This window comes from Orbilia oligospora (genome assembly GCF_000225545.1).
Source record: "Orbilia oligospora ATCC 24927 unplaced genomic scaffold scaffold00076, whole genome shotgun sequence".
Lineage (NCBI taxonomy): Eukaryota > Fungi > Ascomycota > Orbiliomycetes > Orbiliales > Orbiliaceae > Orbilia > Orbilia oligospora.
In genome coordinates this window covers 1,918,760-1,941,881 of record NW_011645633.1, presented here as the reverse complement: position 1 = coordinate 1,941,881, position 23,122 = coordinate 1,918,760, and the positions used below count along the sequence as shown (strand labels likewise).

The 23,122-nt window shown below is 45.3% G+C and overlaps 7 protein-coding genes across 7 annotated transcripts; 4 read left to right on the top strand and 3 right to left on the bottom strand.

Moving 5' to 3' along the window:
* Positions 1-1,541: 1,541 nt before the first annotated feature.
* On the bottom strand, positions 1,542-3,057 carry AOL_s00076g566 (uncharacterized protein; the record flags this gene model as incomplete). Its single annotated transcript, XM_011123118.1, has 6 exons — positions 1,542-1,864; positions 1,928-2,069; positions 2,156-2,290; positions 2,409-2,612; positions 2,720-2,832; positions 2,901-3,057. The coding sequence occupies 6 exons, from the start codon at positions 3,055-3,057 to the stop codon at positions 1,542-1,544; spliced, it is 1,074 nt and encodes a 357-aa protein (XP_011121420.1).
* Positions 3,058-5,155: 2,098 nt separating this feature from the next.
* AOL_s00076g565 (uncharacterized protein) lies at positions 5,156-6,493 on the bottom strand (the record flags this gene model as incomplete). Its single annotated transcript, XM_011123117.1, has 5 exons — positions 5,156-5,476; positions 5,602-5,736; positions 5,917-6,083; positions 6,158-6,197; positions 6,314-6,493. 5 exons carry the CDS (start codon positions 6,491-6,493, stop codon positions 5,156-5,158), a joined length of 843 nt encoding a protein of 280 aa, XP_011121419.1.
* A 3,682-nt stretch (positions 6,494-10,175) lies between these two features.
* AOL_s00076g564 (uncharacterized protein) lies at positions 10,176-11,269 on the top strand (the record flags this gene model as incomplete). Its single annotated transcript, XM_011123116.1, has 3 exons — positions 10,176-10,346; positions 10,454-10,856; positions 10,929-11,269. The coding sequence occupies 3 exons, from the start codon at positions 10,176-10,178 to the stop codon at positions 11,267-11,269; spliced, it is 915 nt and encodes a 304-aa protein (XP_011121418.1).
* Positions 11,270-12,360: 1,091 nt separating this feature from the next.
* AOL_s00076g563 (uncharacterized protein) lies at positions 12,361-13,221 on the top strand (the record flags this gene model as incomplete). The annotated part of the gene is made up of 3 exons (XM_011123115.1): positions 12,361-12,383; positions 12,443-13,110; positions 13,190-13,221. The coding sequence occupies 3 exons, from the start codon at positions 12,361-12,363 to the stop codon at positions 13,219-13,221; spliced, it is 723 nt and encodes a 240-aa protein (XP_011121417.1).
* A 1,928-nt stretch (positions 13,222-15,149) lies between these two features.
* On the top strand, positions 15,150-16,269 carry AOL_s00076g562 (uncharacterized protein; the record flags this gene model as incomplete). Its single annotated transcript, XM_011123114.1, has 3 exons — positions 15,150-15,386; positions 15,527-15,706; positions 15,787-16,269. 3 exons carry the CDS (start codon positions 15,150-15,152, stop codon positions 16,267-16,269), a joined length of 900 nt encoding a protein of 299 aa, XP_011121416.1.
* A 1,638-nt stretch (positions 16,270-17,907) lies between these two features.
* On the bottom strand, positions 17,908-18,429 carry AOL_s00076g561 (uncharacterized protein; the record flags this gene model as incomplete). Its single annotated transcript, XM_011123113.1, has 1 exon — positions 17,908-18,429. One exon carries the CDS (start codon positions 18,427-18,429, stop codon positions 17,908-17,910), a length of 522 nt encoding a protein of 173 aa, XP_011121415.1.
* Positions 18,430-22,432: 4,003 nt separating this feature from the next.
* Positions 22,433-22,894, top strand: AOL_s00076g560 (uncharacterized protein; the record flags this gene model as incomplete). Its single annotated transcript, XM_011123112.1, has 2 exons — positions 22,433-22,734; positions 22,807-22,894. 2 exons carry the CDS (start codon positions 22,433-22,435, stop codon positions 22,892-22,894), a joined length of 390 nt encoding a protein of 129 aa, XP_011121414.1.
* Between the last annotated feature and the right edge of the window lie 228 nt (positions 22,895-23,122).

Sequence of the window (23,122 nt, the reverse complement as noted above, 5' to 3'; positions counted from 1 at the left end):
CACATGCATTGACCAACGGGTTGGCTGTACAGAGTAGTCTTTGGTGGTTCACGCTGTCATGATACCATGATATCATACGATTCATGTTAGTTTGTTGGCCGCATAAGAAACAAATGTCCACAAAGGGATTTTATGCGAGATTGGTAATATCGCATGTAATTGTCTTGCTATGACATATCTATCGGTAAACCGTGGATTTACCCATATAGCGCATAGATTGTTATAGCGTTCAGTTGATCAAAGACAGTGAGCTCGAGCGTCCTCGGATGTAAATACTGACATTGCATACTTTATGTTAGTAACTCGACATGATATGATATCAATCCCATTAGTAAATCAACCGAAGCAATCTCCTCCCTAATTGCTTTTCAATCAATGTTAATATCGAGTTCATTCCAACAGAGCCAAAAAAACGCCGAATGGATAATACCGTCCCCCTTAGCGAAGCGTATACCACCACGTGAAGGCCTGAAACTCGACCTCCAGGAATGGGTCAAGGATGATGCCTCCAGAATGTTCCCGTCTTCACCAAAAGCTTTCTCTTGGCCGCCGTTAGAGGTTGCTGATCGAGCGGCATCTACACAGCCTCACTCTTTTGTTCTATCTGTAACCTGTGATGTTACGGGCACTCACCTCTTTTAGACTTCTAACCGTGTATGATTCTATTACCGTCCGTTCGGGACAAGCCCTATATTCGCAAGATTGTCCTCATAGAAACCTAAACGAAGGGGAAACAAAAGCGAGAACCTGCAAGAGGAATATACCCACGGTCCGAGGCGGTCTCAGATCGAAAGCATAGTTGGTCTGGTACGGTTTCATCGAACTCTCGACGAAGAAAGCGGACAGGGGTTTTGGTCCTTCGATGCCCACTTCAAATGAAGAAATTCCACCACACTTCCAACACAAAACTACGGGACGTCCAAACTTATACGAACTCCGCCCCCAAAGTCGTTAAGTCCAGCAGAATGTTGCGGACCTAACATAGTTATATTACCGAGGGATATAGAACCGAGTGCCCAGCTGACTTGGTTCAGCATTATGGCCCACTTGTTAGTTGCTTTGATATGAACTTAGAACCACAGGGAACAGTGGTGGGTCAAGAGTATCCCAAGAAATAATTCCAGCCCAATATTAATCCATCTTCGTGGATCGATTACTGGCGGGAGCAAAAGATGAATCAGTAGAAACAGAATGGTCTAGATACCAATTGAAAGAAAACGCCTATTTACAATTGACTCCTCTATAGGACCTTGATAAGAGCGGCTTTGCGCTATGAAAAAATTGGACTCTTGGTCCGACTTGGAAATCCACCCTGTGAACATCCAAGGAATGAAAGAAAACCCGATATCAAAAATAAAGTAAAAAAGATGAACACCAGTATCCAGCTATCGCTAGAGTAGAAACTCCTTAATTGCTTTCCGCGGGGCCGAGTTTCCCCCCTTCTCCGTGGCTCTTTCACCACATCTAATGAGGGTTCCCTAGTAACTACTAGCGAGAACCTTTAACTCCGCAGCAACTGTAGGTGGAAGCCTAGAATCGATCTAGCAGGACAATGTATACTTCCTCGCACCGTTAGTCCATGAGACCCCAAAGCGAGTCTCAGCGACCCCCCCAGACTTCCATTGCTCATCGACTGCAGAGAACCAAAAGAAGGGCTTGCCCGTCGATCGCATCCAGCATGCAATAGCCTTGAAGTATTGTCTAGCATTGGGGACTGTTGGGACAGCCTGACCGATAGTCTTCCCCTTAGAAGGCCAGCCGGTCTCGCCAACAATCAATGTTTTTCCAGCCATTTTGGCTCCCAGCGCCCACCAACCTTGTTGGAAAGCTTTGAGGGCCAAGTCGACTCGAGAGCCACCATAGTCTAGAGATATCTATCGTCAGTTCTACATCCAAATCAAAGTCTCAATCATAAACTAATTCTTACATGGATAACTAGTAAGTAGCACAGCATCGGAGGCATCAAGAACTTGTTGGTTCGCCGAGTTGAGAAGGGGAGCGATTCCTTCACTTGTGCCGATCGGAACGTTGGTCTTGCCATATGAGTTCTGGATCATGCCTTTGACGTCCTATACCCAACGAGCATGTTAACATACCGAGTCTCAACATCTACGACACCTGTGATAGAAGGAATTGATTCCATTTCTTCACTTACCCAGATGTATCCGGCCAATTGACTCGAAGAGAGACTTCCCCGGAAAAGCTCTTCACTGCCCACAGAGACGCCGAGGATGAGGTTGCCATTGCTCCCAAGGATTTGGCGACCTAGTTCGTTCTTGTCGCTATCAAACTATTGGTCGGCAGCGGCATCAGCAGACTATTCTTAACACGAACGCTCTACGAGAAAGACCCCGTGATGGGAAGCGCATGTTGCAGATTGCATCAAGTCGAGTTTGAATAACACTTACGGTAGTGCGAGGTGTGGCCCACAATCCAGCCCATACCTTGATACCTCCAACCTCCTTTGCGGCTTGCAAGGCGTTTTTCAAAGCTGAACATTGGCTGGTAGTGAAGATCTTGACAACAGTGAAGGAGAAGTGCGAGCTTCGGCAGGCCTTTACTTGCTTCAATTCATTCCTCCAGTCCTGCAGGGTCTTGCAAGCACCGGTGTTCTACGAAACTATATCAGCTACAGTTCACAATTGCTAAAGGAATGGGTTATGTCTTGTAGTACTAGCACACAAGGATAAAAAAATTCCTAAAAGAGGGTTGAACTCACAGTATATGCTCCGACATTAAACCCAGCAAAGTACCCGACGGTCGGCCGATGTACCGTGCCTCTAGCACGAAGCTCGTTCCCGTCAATAGTTGGTACTGTAAGGTTTGATGGTACTGAAGTTCGGTTCCTTGTTAGCTACTAACAACAAACTGTTGGTGCCTAGTTCAAGGGTAGTACTTACGAAGTGGAGGTGCTACCTCGGGAACTGGAATGGAGGGGTTAAAGGGAGAACTCTTCAATGATCTTGCCTCAATCTCGACGTTAACGGGGTGTGCAAGACCCATTGTGAGGAAAGTGGCGAGGACTGGAAGTCCGGTGATGGCTTTTAGGAAAAGCATGATGATAGTCAACGGCAAAGTGCTATATAAAAATAAAAAAAAGCTGGATGCGGTTGATCAATTGAGGGAGGGATGGAACTATATCGAAGTCACGCTGATGAATTGACGAATAGGTCCTTCGGTTTGATGGATATGGGTTAAAGGGGAGTAATGTTCGAGGAATATGTTGATCGAGGTGGAAGTAAGGAAGGAGGAGCTGCGTATTGCTATTCGATCGAATTCGATTCAATCCAGCCTTTTTTTTTACAATGAAGTGACCTCACTATATGGAGTGTCTCTGAGAACTTTTGAGATAGCGAAACTGAAAAAATAACTGTACAACGGCAAGCCGATGTCGAAATTCAAGATCAAAAAATAACAGAGTACGGGTTAAAGGAGTGTAACTGTCGAACTTGCGACTTTGCAACGATACTACCGGAATCGATTGCACTACGGTATTAAATCTAGAACAACGTGATCAAACACGGGACCCAGGATACTTATATACTTTGACCATGGTGTTGGGTGTGTATCGTGGCCTATCTTTCAAATTTTCAAAGTGAGGGGACGGTACTGGCCAGCTTACGAATTTGTGTCAGACATTGCAAAATTGACCGAGGAACGACAAAGGCGTCTGCCTCTAAGCCGGTGGGGGCGGCTTTCTCCCTTGCAATCCTCTGCCCGGCAGGGTGCACAGGCCCTATCAGATGCAAGGTACGGAGGCACTCTCTATGTATGTACCTGCAGATATCCATTCACGGAGGAGCTGGGCCTACATACCTACCTACAGCCTACATACATATCTGAGTGCATTATCATTGCATGAGCGATATTGATCCTTCCATCTTACTCACTGCGGTTTAAGTTTATGCAAACGCCTCCCGGACTTATATCTTTGAGTGTTTCCCGGTTCTCGGTTCTCTTTCACTGGACCTCTTCTCCGGTCCTGAGAGGACATTATAAAACGGTGCTTAAAGTGTCACATATCTCAATAGGAGTACGGAATCTATACAATTTTATTGGTGCTTTATATCCAATAAGGTTCGGGAAGGACTCCGAGACTGAGAGGAGGCGGACTAGCTGAGCTGAGGCGAAATCAGATTCCGTCAAGGGGACCATAAAGATGTGAGCTGGCGCCGCAGGAACTTGCAGGATTTGTTGAGAAGCACATGCGCATATGCAAAGGAGCTTCGAGTCCCCCCCAAACGGCGGCTTTTCCCACCCCACCTGTTCCACATAACTTCGCCCTGCCAGCTGTTGAGCCTTCTGCGATCCGGTCATGATTGGCTAGGTGCTGATGAGCCCAGATGGCGAGGCCGAAGCTACTGTCAGGGGTAAAGCTTAAGCGAAAGATTCAGGAACGAAGCGGCCTTCCGGCCAATATTCAGGAACACCAATCAAGCGGCTCCACGAGGCCAAGTGGGTGGTTCCCCAAAACCCGGGCCGGAAAAATTGACCGGTTCGGAGGGTGAGATTTACCCATTTTCTTCTGTAACTGTCTACTGTGTCGAGAAATTTCTTTCGAGAAAATTTTCCATTGAGGCAAAGAATTTAAAATGCCTCGTTCTTTCGGAATATCTCAACAGCTCCACTTCGTTGCATATTGAAACGTGGGTGTTAACGAGGGACGAAAGACACAAGCACATATAAGATGAGCTTAAGAGTACATATGCATACAGACAGGGCTCGAAAAAAAAAGTATATTAGTAAAATATTGGAAATGCGCTAGTAAACGGTATGACAAAATATCAGAGGTAAAAACGCTAGAAAACTGTGTCGAAGAAGTGAGGGGCAATATGCGTAATCAGTCAGCAATTTCGTCGGGCTTTGATTTCTCAAAAGGGTTGGGCCGATAGAGGCCCTGCTTTAAACCATACCTTTTGGAACAGAAACGATTCTAGACCTGGCCAACCCGACAGTTCGGTCACAGAATAAACCACCCATCACATATTGATAATATATATATCCTGATTAATTTCTATAATCTATGAAATGTAAATTCCAAACCTAGATATCGATCGAGTATACGAGTCAGTTTGGTAAATTAAACAAGTAATATCTATGATCAACTATACGAAGTGACCTACAAGTTTAAAGTTTATATATTTATATACACCCCTCACATGTCCCATATTCTTTCATCCGAGTCGACGAACATCGAGTCGGTATCGTATTGACTTGAGCTCGGTGGGGATGAGTAAGGGCTGCTAGGGTTAACCGGCACATGTACCTCAGCGGCAATATCCGAGACTGTCAACGTAACCACAGGGTCAATATTACTAGCTAGAATTGGCGTCGCTGGCTGGTCTGGGCTTGATCCTCTTCTCTTCTGGTGAGAATAATAGAATCCGGATTTATCTTCGAACATCTCTCTTTCGCGTTCGAAGGTGTTGGTATCATATCGCATGATTAAACCGCGGTCGTCAGGATTGTTCGCCATCTATGTACGTAAGTGGCCATCGTCATTAGTACAATATCTATCGGCAACTTCCCGCTTATAAAATCGTTGGGAAACGCACAACGGTTTGAACGTCGATCACGCATGCGGGGCGGCAGGAAACTTACAAATAGTCTGACGATCCAAAATCCATTGTCCCCAGTTACAATCTCCGCATTTAGGGGAAACCCGCTATTATACTTGTGGTAGGTTTGAATGATCGCGGTCATAAACTGGAGGATTGACGAGTCGGAAACGCAAAGCTATATTCGTTTACAAATGCTTTGTTAGTAACTTTGGCTTAAGATTTGTATCACCGACCGAGTTACTGATATATCATGGGGTAGAAGCGGCTAGTGAACTTAGTTCCTGGGAGAAACTTTGAACACATCCGAATATCTGGTATTTTTCTCCGGCTTTCAAATGGCAAAGTATGGACCTACCCCGTAGCAAAAAAGGTTAAAGGCCGTTAGAACAACAGAGGCATCGTTTAGGTGCGGCCATGTATATCTAAGGCGATCTCTCAAGAGGGTCATTGCCTTCATAGCATGTGAGTGGGTCATTTTGGTGAATACAGGCCAATGTGGGCTCTGTGTCAAAGCTGCATCGCCTGTCGATACGAGATGGTAGTGAGCATTTAAGCTTTGTAGCAGTATAAAGGCTAATCTTGGGCTTACGACTTACCGGCACTGAAAGCCATAACGGCATTGCTGGTCATATCATCCTGCAAAAACAATGCAATGTAAGTTTGATCCCCTTGACTATGATGCAACTAGTGCCGTTGCATTGCATCATGATACCAATCCCCATTCCTGACGAGTGGTAGGCGCAGTCACTTACCATCAATGCGATTTGCTGTGAATCGACATGGAAAAGACCCGAGATCATTTTTGCGAACTCCGGGCTGCACATCGACGCAAACGTCACCGGGCTACCCCAAAAGTTGGCAAACCTTTCTTGAAGACGGGCTGAATTGCTGTCTATAATCCGATAGGCGGGGGGTTCTCGTATCACTGCCATGGGCGACCGTCTTGGTGGATGCAACATCCTTCAAAATGGCAAAGCTTAGTTCTAGATCCACATTACGGGACTATGCGGCTCATGGTTAGGACCTACATTGCAAGGGCAGCATTTCTCACGGCACTAAGGTCATTTGTTTCAGGCCTTTGCGGTGGGGGTGAAGCAGACGCAGACGACAAAGTGGGTATAAAGTCATCTTGGTCATGAAAACGCCTGTTACTGTGGCGCATCAACGAATCTTAGCCGCCGTTCCTCTTATGGGGTTTTCTGCTTTAAAAAGCTATTTGAAGCACCTTTTACTGGAAGTTGGGGGGGTTGTTTCCTCTTCTGCTTCACGTTCTATCTTCTCATTCCTAGCACTCAAAGGTTGCGAGCATTGGTACCCATGCTCCTGGCACCTATTGCACTTCGCTCCTGGCCATACTCTGCCCTCCGGCAGACACTAAATATCGATTAGTGAGCCATAAATGGGACCGATTTTATCGCGTTTCAACTAATTCAAGTACGCAAGCCACAGAGTTGGGAAACGTACCTTTTGTTTGTCCAACCGACACCGACTACATTTTAAGATCTCCTTGTGTTTTTTACCTTTTTCTTTTGGCATGGGGCCGGCACGAGAAGGCGCCCATGCGATATGCACGGGCAGCGAAACGGTCTACTTGCTTCGCAACTTTGACTTGGCTGGGTGGTGCGGGAGAGGCGGCGTGTGTCGTCGAAAAGCGAACCGGTGCCACTTGGACAAGGGCTCAGCGACCCCAATGTACCAAAACCATGCAAGTGTCCACAGATCAGTTGCAGCTCCGCAATATTTGTATCTCGCAATTCTCTCTTTTGATGGTTTGCTTTTGAAGAAGCCGATCTGCCGGACTTTATCCAAAAAGCTTAGCCTGAGACAAAATACCACACTCCTTCTCAAGAAGAAGGCTGGAGTTTGAGATGCTAGATGCTTCCTTATTCACTGTCCGTATATGGATCCGACTCGAAAGAAGACTTTTTTCCTCGGTTTCACTTGAGAAACGGGCCGGTTAGAGAATAGGAAGGAGCCTCCCAGAGCCTTTTGCTAATTCTACGAGTCTGTTGGCCGCCGATAATGCCCCGTGAGACCTATCGTAATAGGTGTATTTAACAGCGTGGAGAAAGTGGACAATGAAAGGTCGTTCGCAATTTTGTCTTGGCAATATGCAAGGGTGCCCAAAGCCGTAAGGGCGCACGGGCGGGAGATCAGCTTTGATATAAAGGTTCTGGCCTAGACAGGTGAGCCGGTTGACCGACCAGGAAAAGGATATTCGAAAGTTTCATTGTTCTCAGATTCTTTGATTTTGTATTCTTCCCAAGTCTGGTTCAGCGCCTAGTTTTTGGAAACCTGGAATCAATATCACCTAAGCTTCAGCCTTTTTTGAAAGAAATGTGCGGAGACGACCATAACCGACAAGGGCCCGCACCGCCTATCTCCGCCTCATGAACTCGGAGCTCCTAACTCACCTGCATCTCTTCAACACACACAAACGTCTGGACTTCGCGGTCGCGGTCGATGTAGTGTTTTTGGTCCAAACAATCGTCATCTTATGACGAAGACTTAATTCCCTCTCTTGTCGATATCGTCGTTATCGTCATTCAATGACAAAGCAGATAGGAATATGCATCGACTCCGCCGTCAGCATGGCTTTACCGGGCTTAGCGCTGCTAAATACAGGCCTTGTGTCCTTCGGCTGTGATGTCATTTACTGTGGTCGATGATATCTTCTCAGTGTACAGATTGGCCTTTTATATACCTGGCCTCCCGTCTGGAGAAGGACTAGCCGAATACATGTGAGTTCGGGCCTTCGGAACCCCACGTTTCTGACAATTAGGCGAGGCGCAGGATCTAGGTCATCAATGTTCGGGTGCAGTGCGCGCGCGTCGAAATCTACATCAATTGAATTATATATATTCCATGACGATACAGAATCTTCCATGGTTGGAAATGGGCGGTTTTCTACGGCCGAAAAGCTGACGGAATACATGCAAAGGTCGTATGATTTGCATGGCCATGGCTCTGTTTGAGGAGTTGTGTCTCTGCAACAGGAACCCGATAGGCCTGTGTGTTATGCTGCATATGGGATTTCGGACAAGGGATATGTATGCATATGAGGTTCCGCAGAATCGCATGTGGGCGTGGCTTTCGGCGATCCTCGGAAATTAAATTACACGAATACAATTAGCCCAAGCCCAGATGACTGGGCTCGTTGCCTTGCGCTTTCAGTGTCATAATTATGCTATAATATATACGCGAAGCCGCAGTCGCGGTTGGTTCTAATCAATCCTCAATAAGCTTACTCTAGGAGTGCTAAGAGTTGGAAATAAAAGTATAGCCGAATAGCTCGATCGAGGCAGCGCGATTCTAAAGGGTTCTAGAAGTCAGTCCCAAACCACTCCGAAAAGTCTATTCGCAGCTGGTCAGCTTCGAACAGGGACAAGGGTTTTCGGGTTAGGCATGGATTAAGCTCCATCCATTTTGATCGTGGTTGAAGTGATACCTATCTTGTCAGGCTCGACTCTTCGATGCCTCGAAACACTGAGATGGTTCAGGCTCCAGCCTTATATCTATCTTGGCGTGCATATCCGCGAATTCGTATCAGTTAATTACGCGTAATATCACAAGTTCAACTGCGAATGAAGTCCAATATCAAGATATACTGAGTCAAATCCGCTGAATTCCATGCAAGGTGAAACATCAAGAGTAACTCGATAGGATAGGTGCAGAACATTTACTTAGCCATTCTATAGATCTAGATTTATCAGATCCTTAACCGTTGAATGCTAGCTGCATATGCGCATGTTGGATCAGCCCACAACTAGCTATATTATACGAGTCTACCAGTTCATCTTGTGATCACACATATTAGATTACAAATGGGCCCAAAGAACTCGACTATTGTCATAACAGGTTTTAAACTTGTCTCGTACCCAGACCTGGAAGTTGAGTCGTCAGGAGATTTGTGTTATATTAATATATATATATATATCGTCACATTAGTATATGGAGGATAACAGGTCATCAAACGAGGTCTGCGCAATATTAATATTATTACCCTCACTTTATATTTTGCAAATATTTGGGAAACTGACAAGTCAGCCTTCAATACGAGGATGGTTCTTTGACAGCTAACCTGGTAACCACAAAGTCAAAGTTAATGCTATATCCCTTAGATGAAAAAGGAACTTTAGTTGGCAATTTTGCATTATAGCCTTTCGTTTTGCAATATTTAGATGGCCAGTTCTAAGACTAAATATTGCAAATGAAAGAGTATCTGAAATCAGAGCGATTCGAGTTTCATCAATATTATGTTATTGATATCATGCATCGAAGCCGTTGGCAAGCCTCGCTAGAACTTCAAGCCTTTAGTTTGCCGATCATTCTGCGTAGAAAGTCAGAGGCGCATACTCTGCAGATCTGTGAACATAATTACATAGCATATTTATTGTAATTAATTTGTTATTAGTCGTGAACGTACTGTAAAAATGTAAGGCCTAAAATCCTGACCGAAAGATTAAATACAAATCGCATAGTATACATATATATACGTATACAGGGGAGCGGGCTTTTACAAAATCTCATATCCGTACATACGTTACACGCATACGAGTGCCACTAGAACCAGCTTTCATATGCATAGTACACGGGTACAGGAACATTGATGAAATGGCTGGCGAAATCGGCACGTCGACTCCTGATCTCGAAGATGCTACTCTAGCGAAATTCGACAATCTCGTCGCAACAGGAAAAATTATATGGGGCCCTTCCGATCCTGAATATAGAGACACAGGGCTTATTTACGAGATTGGACTGCTAGAGAATAGTTATGAGTTTCCAGTAAGTCCAATCCTAACTTACCAGCTCCGCTGCAATGCTGCTGTGTAGGCAAATTGCTTATTGACACACACGTACATCACTGATCCGGCCGTCGACGCGACGAACAGGTCGAATTTAGGGTAGCACCAGCTTTTTCAAACAGACTAGATCCAATTCCATCCTATGTAGCCGGTAACAGCAAGCCCGCTCTATTTACCGGCCCGGATCCTGCTCTTGTGGCTGCAAGAATTGGGGAAACCCATACATTAGCGTTTTTCAAATGTTGCGTTCCCCGTCCGCATCTTGTCTTATATCCAAACCAATTTGAAGGGCAGAGTGCCAACCTCACAGAACAAGACCTCCATGCGGCATGGCAAGTTTTAAAAGCGTTCCCGAGAACCCCGTTGATGATGATCTACAATTATGGTTCGGCGAGCGGAGGTCCCCAGGGCCACAAACATATGGAGATGTTCCCGAAGCCTGGACACTCAGGTTTCAAGCTGTTTCCGGACCTAGCCAGCCTCAAACAAAGTTAGAATATAACCCCTAATGGCATACATAGGCTATGAGAGATTACTGTAGCTAACAGTCAGTTCTTCTCAGGAGATGTCGTCTCGGTACCTACTATGCCATATAAAAATTATATAATAGCACTTTCAGCACAAACCTCACCCGAAGATCTTGTGCAAAAATACAACACCATTGTTTCTTTGGCTACACACGATCTTTTGTTTCACAGAAGAACGTCCTATAATGTAGTTATGACAAAAGATTGGATCATGGCTATTGCAAGGAAGTATATTGGTCATCCAGGCCTTGAGGTGGACGCTGCGGGTATGATTGGAATGGTCTGGGTTGGTAGCGAGGAAGAAAAAGAAGCCTGGATAGAGATAGGGCCGACCAATTATCTGGGACTCCTCGGGATACCACCAGAGTTTGTATGATTCATAATGTAGCTAGATCGATCGCGATATCGATTAGATCAGTAGATCATGGCAGCTGCGCACATGGTTACCATCCTATCATCCTCCAGAGTACCTTACAGCTAGTGCCACCTGCATGTCTGCAGCAAAAAACAAGAACTCGAGATGAGTTACAATAATGTACCTAGGGAAATAGACAAATAAAAAACCCACAATATACAGCTAAGTTCAGGACCAGATGGACAATCCAAAAGAATAATCCTTGTTTCAAAATATAGCACAACTAAACGATAAACGCTACACATGGAACCGTACTCTAATTGGAAGTGAAGTCTGAGCAAGGTCAAAAGTCGAAACAAGGAGAGCACATTTTCTGTAATATAGATGAGAAAATGAACCTAGAGAGAAAAGGGAACCCACGAGCTCCTTAGTCGAGCGAAAAGGGCAAAGGGGAAAAAAAAAAATCCACCAGCCCCAAGGTGACTTGAAGCTTTCAACGATCTTGATGAGAGTGGGATTCGAACCCACGCACGGTTACCCGTACCAGGATGTCACTTGTTAAGGTATAACCTTAACCTGGCGCCATAGACCAACTCGGCCATCTCACCGAAGTTTGTGGATGAATTGATGTCGTCTGAGTTCTCCAATGCATATATAAAACTCTTACCTTTCTGGTGCACTAGCCTCACATCCAAATCCCATTCCTAGGCTTAGAATCAAGTTGTAGAGCATTCATTGAGCACATTCAAGAGCTCACAATGTCTCCCCTAGCTTTATGGCAAAAAAAAAGCGCGCATCTATAGACGGTGCCCTGTACGGTTCGGAGTGGAAGGTGGGCCGAAAAATTTTACGGCAGGGATTTTGTGTTGTCCCCTGTCGTATTTTAGCGCCACCAATCCTGTTTCAGGTTAGCGTGGCACAAGGGAACACAGACCATCGTCATCAATTCAAGGCCATCCTCGAACCGACGCTACTTATTTCTTGTTAGATTCTTCAAACACCTCGACATCGTCTCCTAAACCACCATTACAGTATCCTAAGCTACTACAGCCCGAAATCTGAACAACAGAGGGCAGCATAAGATTCGGAGGAATCCTGATCGTTAAACCGCCATGGCGACCCATCCACTCCTATAGTTTGTGCCATCCATTCCCCGGCTTTGACGTGTAAACCATGAAGCTAACTGCTTTCTAGCACATGTGTCGCTCATCGCACGACTGTTCTGGCAGAATACACGCCTTTCCCGTCCTCCTCTAAGAACTCATCGTCCGTAGCCCAGATAGCGTCGGTGGTTCTCCCCAAGATCTCCCACGACCAGCCACAGAAACTCACGTACACATATGGCGAACATCTCATCAACTATGTCTCGACGTCTACATCCGCGTCTTCACTCACGTTCCTCCTTGTTACGGATAAGTCCGTAGCAAGGAAAACCTCATTCGGGTTCTTACAGAAGGTCCAGGAAGAATTCGGTCTCAAGTACACACCGGCTATGGTGGAGGATGCTCCTCCGTATGGTTGTGCCGAGTTCAATAAAGTTTTGAAAGAGCAGGTTCAGATCTATGCCGCTGGGAATGGGGAGGATCTTGGTGGCAACAATGCACGAAACGTCCAAGCCGAAATCGACGCCGTGAGAGGGATCATGACAGAAAACATCGAACGAGTTCTGGAACGAGGGGAGCGAATTGACCTTCTTGTTGATAAGACCGATCGTTTGGGAGAAGGCGCTCGGGGCTTTAGGGTTGGTGCGAGAAGACTACGGAGGCAGATGTGGTGGAAGAACATGAAATTGATGGTTCTCCTCTGGGTTGTCATCATTTTCTTAGTCTACCTATTCGTCGGATTTGGGTGTGGTTTGCCTGGTAAGCCTCTTGAAATAATATCTCTATGATGGGCTCCGGTCCTTTCACGGAACTAGCATTAACTCGGTTTTACCTCTAGGCTGGCAACGATGTATCGGAAAATCGAACTAATTAGTCCATCAACTGTACAAGTGTCTTGACGATTTGGTCATTTGGGCGGGTTTACTGTAGCAGGTTTGGAATGCATTTGTTGGAACACAGGCGTACAACTATTGTTTCTCTATGGCACGTATCAGTCATTTTTTTTTTTTTTCAGGACATCATCGGTTCTTTGCATTCTTGAGCGAATGATGTTTATGCGCATGTCTATTGTATAACTAGTTTCACTCGCGCGCACACTCTCTCCTTATTGTTTTTGGCATTATTTCCGGCATTAAGATATCATAATACTTGATTTTTCCTGGATTGGAAGCTAGATTTTTCCCAGCTTTGTATGAGCTGTGTGCTTATTTTGCACTGATAACGTTGCTGATAGCCTAGATACAAGAATGGTCACTACCTATGATAGCAAAGTTTGAAAACTTGATCTTCCCAAGTCCCAGCCTGAACACAACGTGAATAAACCTGGATCTGGCGTTGATAATGGTACGCAGCCTAACAGTTAGGTCGAATGCGGTAGCAGTATTAGTGGTTAATTTGACCAGTAGAAATCTAATCGATGCTCGACACTGACCAGGGGCGAAGCTATCACATAGCTCATGCATATTGATCAATGGCAATGGTTAATTTGGGGTATTTGCAATGCCCTAACCATAGCCTCTGGCTGATACCTAGTAGCCTCGAATCCCTTTCTTGCTTCTAGACGAAATATGCATACCTAAATGTTGGTCATATGATCATGCGCCCCGGTTCCCAGTACTCTACCGCCATAATTATTTCGCGTGCTTGTTCCATTACATCGAAAGCGATTTCAGGGCCATCAAGATTAGTTTTGTACAGAGAAATATAGATATTCATATAGAATAAATTCCCAGGTTTCAACTTTTTACCGGCTTACTTGACGTCAATACATCTCGTATGTATCATATCTTATCACAGAGATATCACCCATAAGAAAAATCCTAACTGAATTATCGAAGTGCATTGCCGATCAAATTGAGAAAGAAAGCTTCGTTTTTTCTGGGAAGTATCGATATTTCCACCGGTCTTGCATATATGCATATGTCGAACGATTAGGCAGCAGCGATTAGGTATACTATCCTGTGCGACGAAGCTTTCGGGACCTGTCGAAACTGTGTTGTCTGCATAAAATACAACGTATTGCACGAAATCTTCGAGTAATTGAGAGGTTCCTTGAGCAGTTATGAAGACAAAATGTAATATCTTAAGTATAGTATGATCAGAAATTGCCTAGTAACTATTCGCCCTGCGCCTCGAATACCAGAAGTTCATATCAGATACTATATCTTTAAATCTTAGTAATTAGTGTCATTGTCCGGTGCTTGATCATTGCAGGGCGAGCTATCCGGTTAAAAGCTCGCCTCCAAGTTGTTTAGCGAAGAAGGCGCAGCACTATCACAAATTCCGATGCTCCGACCTCGATTTTCTACTTCTCGAGCTCTTTCTTTCGACCTATCCTGAGGCAGTGTTAACAATCTCTGCTGCCTATCCCGTGAACCATCACGTTGGTTAAGGCCTCATGAGCATCTGACCCCAGCATGGCCCAGACCAAGCCCGCCATGGCAAAGTGTCCCGTTTCTTCGGCCGGACATCCAGGCGAGTGGGCCGAAAGCTTCGATAGTTTAAATGAGTGAGCAAGTCCGCAGCATGTTCAGCTCACGGAGCTTCATCAATTAACTGCATTGCGTCGTATGTAAACTTCAGAGTCGACTTTAGTTTTTTGATCCTTCACGGCCCCGCTCTGGTCACGGTTGCATCCAACGTGGATCGGATGAGTTTGCGCTAGCTAGCCATCCGCCTAACAACGCGGAGTAATTGTTGCGGCTTCGAAGGCCCGGACCGTTAACCTCATACTTACGAGTACGAGACTGTTATCTACCCGTATCTTAGATTCCCATTGCAAGTTAAAAACTGCAAAAATGGGGATGGAAGACACCTGGTACGATTATTATCGGGGTCCGTCATCGGCCCCGAGCTTCTCAGAGAAGTTTACACCACAAGCTCCAAATTTGACGATCACTACGGCTTCTCCCGCACCGTTGTCACCCGCTCCGTCTGCCGCTTTTGATCAACATGCCGGACTTGACTATGCACCAGCGTTACTAAATAACGTCTGGAGAGAAGATGAAAGGAGGGCGGCAATAAAGGCAAAACATGTAAGTAAAAAATGCGGCACGCTTCTGCAGACCACGCATTGTGCGTCTGCACCTCTTTGAGCGGTGTTACGAAAGAGGAAATGTCTACTTATTTCTTCGTGGCTTTTTTTTTGCTAATCTGGAACATGCATCGCATATAGGGACGAGAACGACAACTCATTGGATTGATTCTTGAAGTTCTTTGTCAAATTGCCGGATTCGCCTGTGCTATTGTATTTGGTATCTGGGCTGTCAAGAGCTACAATGTTAGCGTTGTAGCTCTCAAAGTACAGACTGTTGCGAATCAGTTAGCTCTCCGGAGCCTCTGTGCTGGCGATCCGGTATGTTCCACAAACCATAATATGGCATAATATTTACTTATTGTGAGCTTTCTACTGACCTTTGACTTGTTTCTCTAAAGACGCTTACCAATGGCCCTCATGCCGAGCTTTGTGCACGGGTACTGCTAGCAAATCCAGAAAATCTATGGGATGCTGGCTATATGAGTGATCCCATGATTGGCACAGGAATTGCAGTACCTAAACTGAGCCTTGGGGGCATAGTCGGTATAGTCATTGGAAGTGTAGCAGCAATTCTCGTTTGCAACATCATATGGGCAGTTTGGAGGAGGAGGAGTATGATCATGCAATTGAACAGCCATGTGGGAACAGACCTCGCAAATCTCGAGGCTGGAAACGGATCCGGACTGACTCCACATGGTACTATCCCTCAGCTATATATGAACGCAAAATCGAAAAGTAGTGCAGGTACGAGTTCCGTTGGAAGTACCAGTACGGTGGCCGTGTCGTCGACACCGTATTCTGGGAACCCCCTCACACCGAGCACCACCCCGTCGACGAAGAAGCAGTGGACACAGCCGTCGCACGTTTTGCAGATTTATTGATCAATTGATAAGCAGCAGAATGGATGTACGTACGCTTGTAGTTTCTTCATTTGAGTTTGAATGTTTAATGCAGCTCTTGAAATTTAGCAGATCTGCAGTGGTAATGATTGAATCCAATCGAGATCCCAGAAGATCTAGATCTCTGAATCCTTGCAATTGAAATGTGGTAAATCGAGATGTAAGCCCTAGTTCTGTGGTTGGAGTCCCGCTGTAGAACGGAGGCTCTAGGATGTTTAGTGTCGTCGCCGCGCCACGATCAGTCAGAGTTACTCTCGGGCTGGTAAGTTCGAAACGCGAAAGGTAAGGATTAAACGAGGTGAATAGTCTAACCGACCAAAAGCAGCGATCTACGAGCAGCCTATCGATAGAGTCTATCGCTAAAAGTTTTTGAATGTAGCCTAGGCCCTGCATTAACTCTGCATGAAACTATAGGCCAGAGAGGGGAATTCCGTGTGCCGTAGATGTATATGTAAAAGCATGTACATGTATATGTACTGTGCAAAAAGCTTAAGGTACAAACGTCCCGCTTTCCTAACGCGAGGCCGTCAGGTACCTCGAGATTTTGCAACATGCAACGCAAATCCCTAATCACATTGCCCGAAACAGCCACAGTCCCATACATGGCACCCATTCTTTTTTCCAGGCTGCCTACACCAAGTACCATGTGGAACCTCGGAGAAAGTTTTCTGGCAGGGTAGGTTATTTTTGTTTTATCCTATTCGTTCATATTTACAGAAATCGTTCCTGTATAACCACACTGTTCAAATCTGGTTCCTTGGGCCGGCCGTTGTGCAATTGTGATCCATCGGGTCGTGGCCCAAAGGCCAATTATTTCCAACATTGAACGATTAGCGATTGTGTGCCCCGAAGGTCGGACATATAACAGTGAGATGATGTATTACACGGGATAAAAGGTAATTAACGTGGACACCGCATGTCTACGGCATGGAGATATATATTATGAAGTTTTATATATCTCTGAGGATGTGTGTCTTTTAGGGATGCCAGGAGCCGGTTAGAATTGCACAACGTCTATCACTCGGCTGTGAGTGGATAGGTTTCATTTGAGACGTGTCTAAGATTTCTTCCGTCGGAATCTGGACCTAACTACTTGTTACCTGAACCTTTCGAGGCCGGGGGATAGTTGAACGCGAGCCGCTGTTTTACGGAGTTTTCGAAACCGGTCAACTTGGTTCGCTAAGATATGTTGTTTGAATATAGTAACTTGTGCTATAGGTATACATATTTGGATACTTGGAAGTACTTTAAGTGTTCGATGATATATTTGTGATTGGTATATCGATGCAAGTTTCGCTAAGTATATATACAAAAGGCAATATGTTTTTTTTGTAATCAGAAACTCCCGCTTTCCCAAAAGGTATACATGTTCTTTTGTATGTACAAACGCAAGAAAAAACAAAGAAAAGAGAATGCAATCCTTGAACCGACCTAGCCTATCCCACAGATGACACTGACAAATGAAAGCACAAAACAAAGGAAATTGAATAATTAACTCCAAAAGAGAATCGTTTTTTTTTTCGTAACAAATGGGACTCGTGATTGGTTTGGAGGGACTGTGGGTATCTTTTTTTTTTTTTTTTTGGGTTTTAATTTATTTTTTTATAATTTATTGAGGATTTACCAGATCTCATCCTCATCGTATAGTCTTGTGATGGCATCCTCGTAGTGATGATCCCTATCAAGGTAGCCACTAAGGAATGTGGCATTTGACCTTTGCCTGTCGTGGTGTGGAGATGTTGGAGATGGAGGAAGAGAAGCCTCCATTGGGAATGGGTCGGATGGAATTGGAATGGAAGGCGAAGCTGTACGGGGCGATGGTGGTTCGGATTCTTCATCGGCCCTCAAGCTCAGATTCAGTCTTTCGGCGACTGCTGGTGGTAATGCTACCATTTGCTTCTCAACCTCTCCATCAGGTTGTGTGACGGTGTACATGTACCATCGTCTATCAGTAAGTTCGTAGACTTGGCTTTGTCGCTTGTTCTGGTAGGAGCTTCCGGAGTTTCTACTCCTGGCGCTCTTTGCACTCTTTGCGCTTTTGATAGAGAAGAGAGAAGGTCTTCTGGTTGCAGTCTTCTCGATCTTCTCGATCTCGCCCTTAGACGAACGTCGGAAGATAGTCGGGATGCAAGACATAATCATTTTGATAGATGTCTTGATATTGGATGATATAGGATGTATTTTTGAGGGTTGAATGCTTATGGAGCCACGAGATGACTCCAAAGCCAGGATATATAATGATATATATGTAAAAGGAGAAGGCTGGATTCCTTGTTGCTATGTGCCCTCCAAAGTTCAAGTCGGGTTTGTTAATTGATTTTTCGGTAGTATTCACAGCTCAGCTGATTTGGTGTGATGTGATGTGATGAGATGAGGTGTGATGTGATGTGATGTTGTGATTTATTTAGCCTCTGATGTTTAGGGAGGTAGAATATAGAATGGTGAGGAGGAGAGATCAAGTGAGAACCCAAGGAAGCGGATGCCCGACCTTAAGTATCAACCCAGGAGAGATGGTGAGTTTATAACTCCTCAAGGAGATTCTGCAGTGGGGATGGTGAGCGGAAAGTTATAGGAGGCGAGAGGCCTATGCTCGTTCCGAAAGTTTGGGACTGGGTCTCCTCCTTTCTAGGACCCCCTGGCGAGAGGGTGGGCCCACCTCTAGGCTAACTTGTTTCCTCCCACGCCCAGGTTAGAAATCTCTCATGAAGAAAAAAAAAAATCTTCCTTGTACAATTTTGACTCCGGTGAGGGGTTAGCGAAGGTCACGATTTCTTCAAGAGGGTCCTAACTCAAATGGGGGTCACTCTACAAAAGCCAGAGCCAGTGGACCGTTTCCTAGCGGTTTGGCGTAAGGAAACGGCCAAGTGGAGGAGGTGTGGGAGACGAGGGCAAGGGTCTACCAAATTGATGGCGCCTTGGCAGTCTATTAAGTGATAGTCATGAATTTCCGGTAACGCACGGGGGATCGGCTTTGGCTAACAGCCAAAGTACAGAATGCTTCGTGTACACTTTGTTTATTTCGTCCCCGAAGACTACTTTTCTTTTTACCTGCGTAGATGTTGTCGGGGCCGAAGGCGGCAGTTATCGATAAATCCACCGTCGATGCACTCTGCACGCCCCAGTATTCCGATGTTAAATGTTGTTGGCTGCAGAATCTAGACTGCAATAATATCGCTGGTATACCCCCCCCCTTTTTTTTTGCGAATGACCCCCATTTCAGACCTCGCTTTTGGTAACCTTCGCAAAATTTAGTATATCTGTATGGGAAGCCACTCCTGGTCGATACCCTTGAACTGCATATGCACCCTCAATTCTGGTCCTTTGTTCAAATTGCAGCGCTAAAGGGTGCGGTGATGGCCGTGGGAAGAGACGAAGCGGTGTCCCAAACTTGTGCCAATTAATTCCCAGATTTTCAGAAGGAGGGCAGCCACAGTCCCGAGGAACCAGGAAGCCATCCATTTAGCAGATCGCCTAGCAAACCATCCATGTTCGGGGAACCGGACAAACCCCTTTGTTGGGTCCGTTTCGGCGAGCCCAGTCAGAGCTAACAACCTCGGATCCACCGGGTCTTCGCTAAATTCCCTGGCTCTCTGTCTCAGGACGGCAGGTGCAAAGGACTAATGGAAAAACTGGCCATTAGGGTTCTTCACTGAGGGTTTCGCGTCAGAAAACCAGCAAATGAAATTGAAGCGGAATGCCAATTCCTGGCGGGTGGAGCCACGGGACGTTGCTCTTGAACCCGAACCTTGACAGAATGCTGGGATTCCTCGTTCAATTTACACTTTGTCGGGCTCGATATTGCTTCAAAATTTGATCATGAGGTGAAATTTCTGTTCCAAGAAACGAATTCAAGAACCGGCACAAAGGTTGCCTCGAGTGGGCCGATATCGATAGCAATATCAGAAGACAATAATGCATAATACAAAAGTAATAAGTAATAGAGAACTGTCCCGTCAGTCTGGCCACCTCGAAACTCTCGAGAAACGCTCGAAACGTTAACGTTGGAGAACAATAGGGATTGTCTTAAAAATGTGTTTCGGAGGTTAGATCTAGGCCCAAACGCTGATCCTGCCTGATAGAGAGTCTCATGCAGTGTACACTTGCCTCGCCTCGCAGTGACAGCTATTCGATTCGTCGAGTGCTCGAGTAGTCTTACCAGTGTAGAGTCGACTAAATCTAGTGGATAGCCAAGATTAATCTTAAAATAACCGCTGCTTCGATCTAAACTAGTAAATATCGCTTGAAGAAGAGCCTATAGGTATGTCAACCTTCAGAGTTTTCAAAATAGTCCCCGCTCGCTGCGCTGCTAGCTATAGCCACTGGTAAAGTTTTCCCGGGACAAATATTGCTTGGGGCTGGTATGGATTTCAAAAACCTTTTCCAAATTCTTCATTGCGAATCAGCAATGGATTCATTTTACAAACCGCGTTCGGAATTCTATTACCTCTAAGGTTTCCAAGATAGCGCCTATCCACACTGTTGGACCCCCAAGGTTAGATAACATTATCGAACCGGCCCGCCTGGCTGGTGGTGCCGAGGCTCCCAGGCCTATACACTCTCCACAATCTTTCCTTCTATTGGCCCGGAACCAAGATCCCCAGATCTCTGTCTCAGTGGGTCCCTAATCTAACCTATCAACTTGCATCTTTCCAAATAGTTTATTTGTGAAGTGGAGACTACGTTTCCATAAGATGTTGGAGGCTGAGCCCAGGTCGTGTCGAGATCTAGACCCCCAATGTCCTGCCAGAAAGGCTTGGTTCGCTTGCACTCTGATGTAATGGCGTCCTGATCTTTTTATGGGAAGTGCTTCCGACACGTAAGGGAAATCTATCGTCATCCGGCAGCCGATGCCCAAAAGTACTTATACACCCTGGTAAACCCGCCGAAATCGCGATCATGAAGGGTATAGTTCCTTTTTTTCCCCCTCTCGATGAACCTTTCGATCGAGAAAAACAATCCCAGATTATCCTCATAAGTATAGATTGACTACTCCTGTGCACAACTACATTTCAAAATATATATATATATATATAATTTGATGCCCGGGCACAAACACCGGCCGGTCGCAGCGACGGGATCAAAACACAGCACAAGTAAAGAATAAAGAATAGACTGGTGGCCACTGGTGGAAGAAGTCGAGTTGCGTTTATGCCCAATATAGTCATATCTAGCGGCTGAAATCGAAGTCATCGACATAAAATACAACATTGAGATATTGTATATTTTGCCAAGTAACCGGCTGACCGCGTGGCTATTATGTTCCCTCAATAAACATGTGGAAGCGCTCGTGGTGCACCGAACAAAGATGGAGTAGTAACTTTGCGGGAGCACGTTCTAGATCGATAATACAACAACTTCCATAACTGCACACGTCTCGATTTGACTTGAATCTCCCGAAATTTCCCTTGCCGCGATTACATTTGGGCAATACTCCAAGGCCCGTGTCCTCGTTCCTCGTATACATAATTATGCATATAGAGTATGCACTCTTAAATCTGGACTCTACATGAGGGGCAATGAACCTCCCGGAGTGGCAAGCATACGATTTTAGTGGAATATTTTACAAGAAAGGAATAATATGCAACCTAACAAGTAATTACTTCACAGTCAATAAGTTTGAACCCCGGAAATCGTGAAAGCAAGGGATATCGGCTCGTGGGTTCGAACCATCTCGATCTCAAATGTGATATTAATTCGCAACGGGTGTAAACTTGGGGCTAATCCTTTGGAAGCCAGCTGTCCAACATTGATCATCAAAGGGCAAAATACACGAGGTCGCTAATCGATCGCCGACGTTTTAGCTTCTTTAGATAGCCCATTGCGCCATTAAGGTAGCCCCGGTTAAGAAGAGGTTAGGAGCTAGATAATCTTGCTAAATCCACAAACTATCTGCACCAGTTGACGTCTTGTTTTTTGCACGTTTAATTCTTGTGATTACAAGTTTTTGGTAAATTTTATACAGTATATATTAATATATTATTGTTTTGCGAGAATATCTTATTGTAAAATCTCAGAATTCAAAATCAATTAACGAATACAATATCTATCAACATCTCTCACTTGCTAGTGATAACAGATTAGTTAACGTACACGCTACACGTCACCGGAGTTTAAGCGTTTGTTTTTTACTATTCGAAATTTAAAAATGTCTCTAGAAACGGGGCTCTATTTTATCCAGGCCAAATCCACACATTATAATGTGGGACGATATTATGTCGAAGACCGATCACTCCTACCGAAGAGAGTTCTAAGTCTTTCCCAAGCCGTAGGAGGCCTGCCTTCAGAATGGCTCGTTGAGAAGACCGGCGATAGGACATACCGTATGAAGGCCCAGGACACCTACACCGGAGTAATCGATGACAAATTGTATGCTTTTCTGTTGCCGGAACCTGCACCTGTTGACTGGGTGATCAAAGCCCACCCCGAACATGGTGATAATGTATACAGGTCAGTCAACGACTCTGGGGACCGCTCATTCGCTAATTTGTTACCTTGTCGAGTGAAGCTAACTTAGAGCAGTATTGAAACTGAGAGCGGCGAAGGCTGGACTGTTGAGGGTCAATCAGAATCCCAGGTCAGCATTAATCAACTTGTACAAGGCTCCTGATCAATTAGCCATGAGAGAAACTAACGAGCAAGCCAGATCGAGATTCACACATTCCAAGACTCTCCCAATCAACTTTTTACACTAGTACAGAGTAAAGCTTGAAAATCTACATGGGCTGGCTGTTATGGGACCCTGCCAAGATCGACAAAATCCAGCTTAAGCTAGCTTCTAACCTTTTTCGGAAAACTTTTTTTTAGGAACTGTGAACTGGACATTCGTGATTCACGG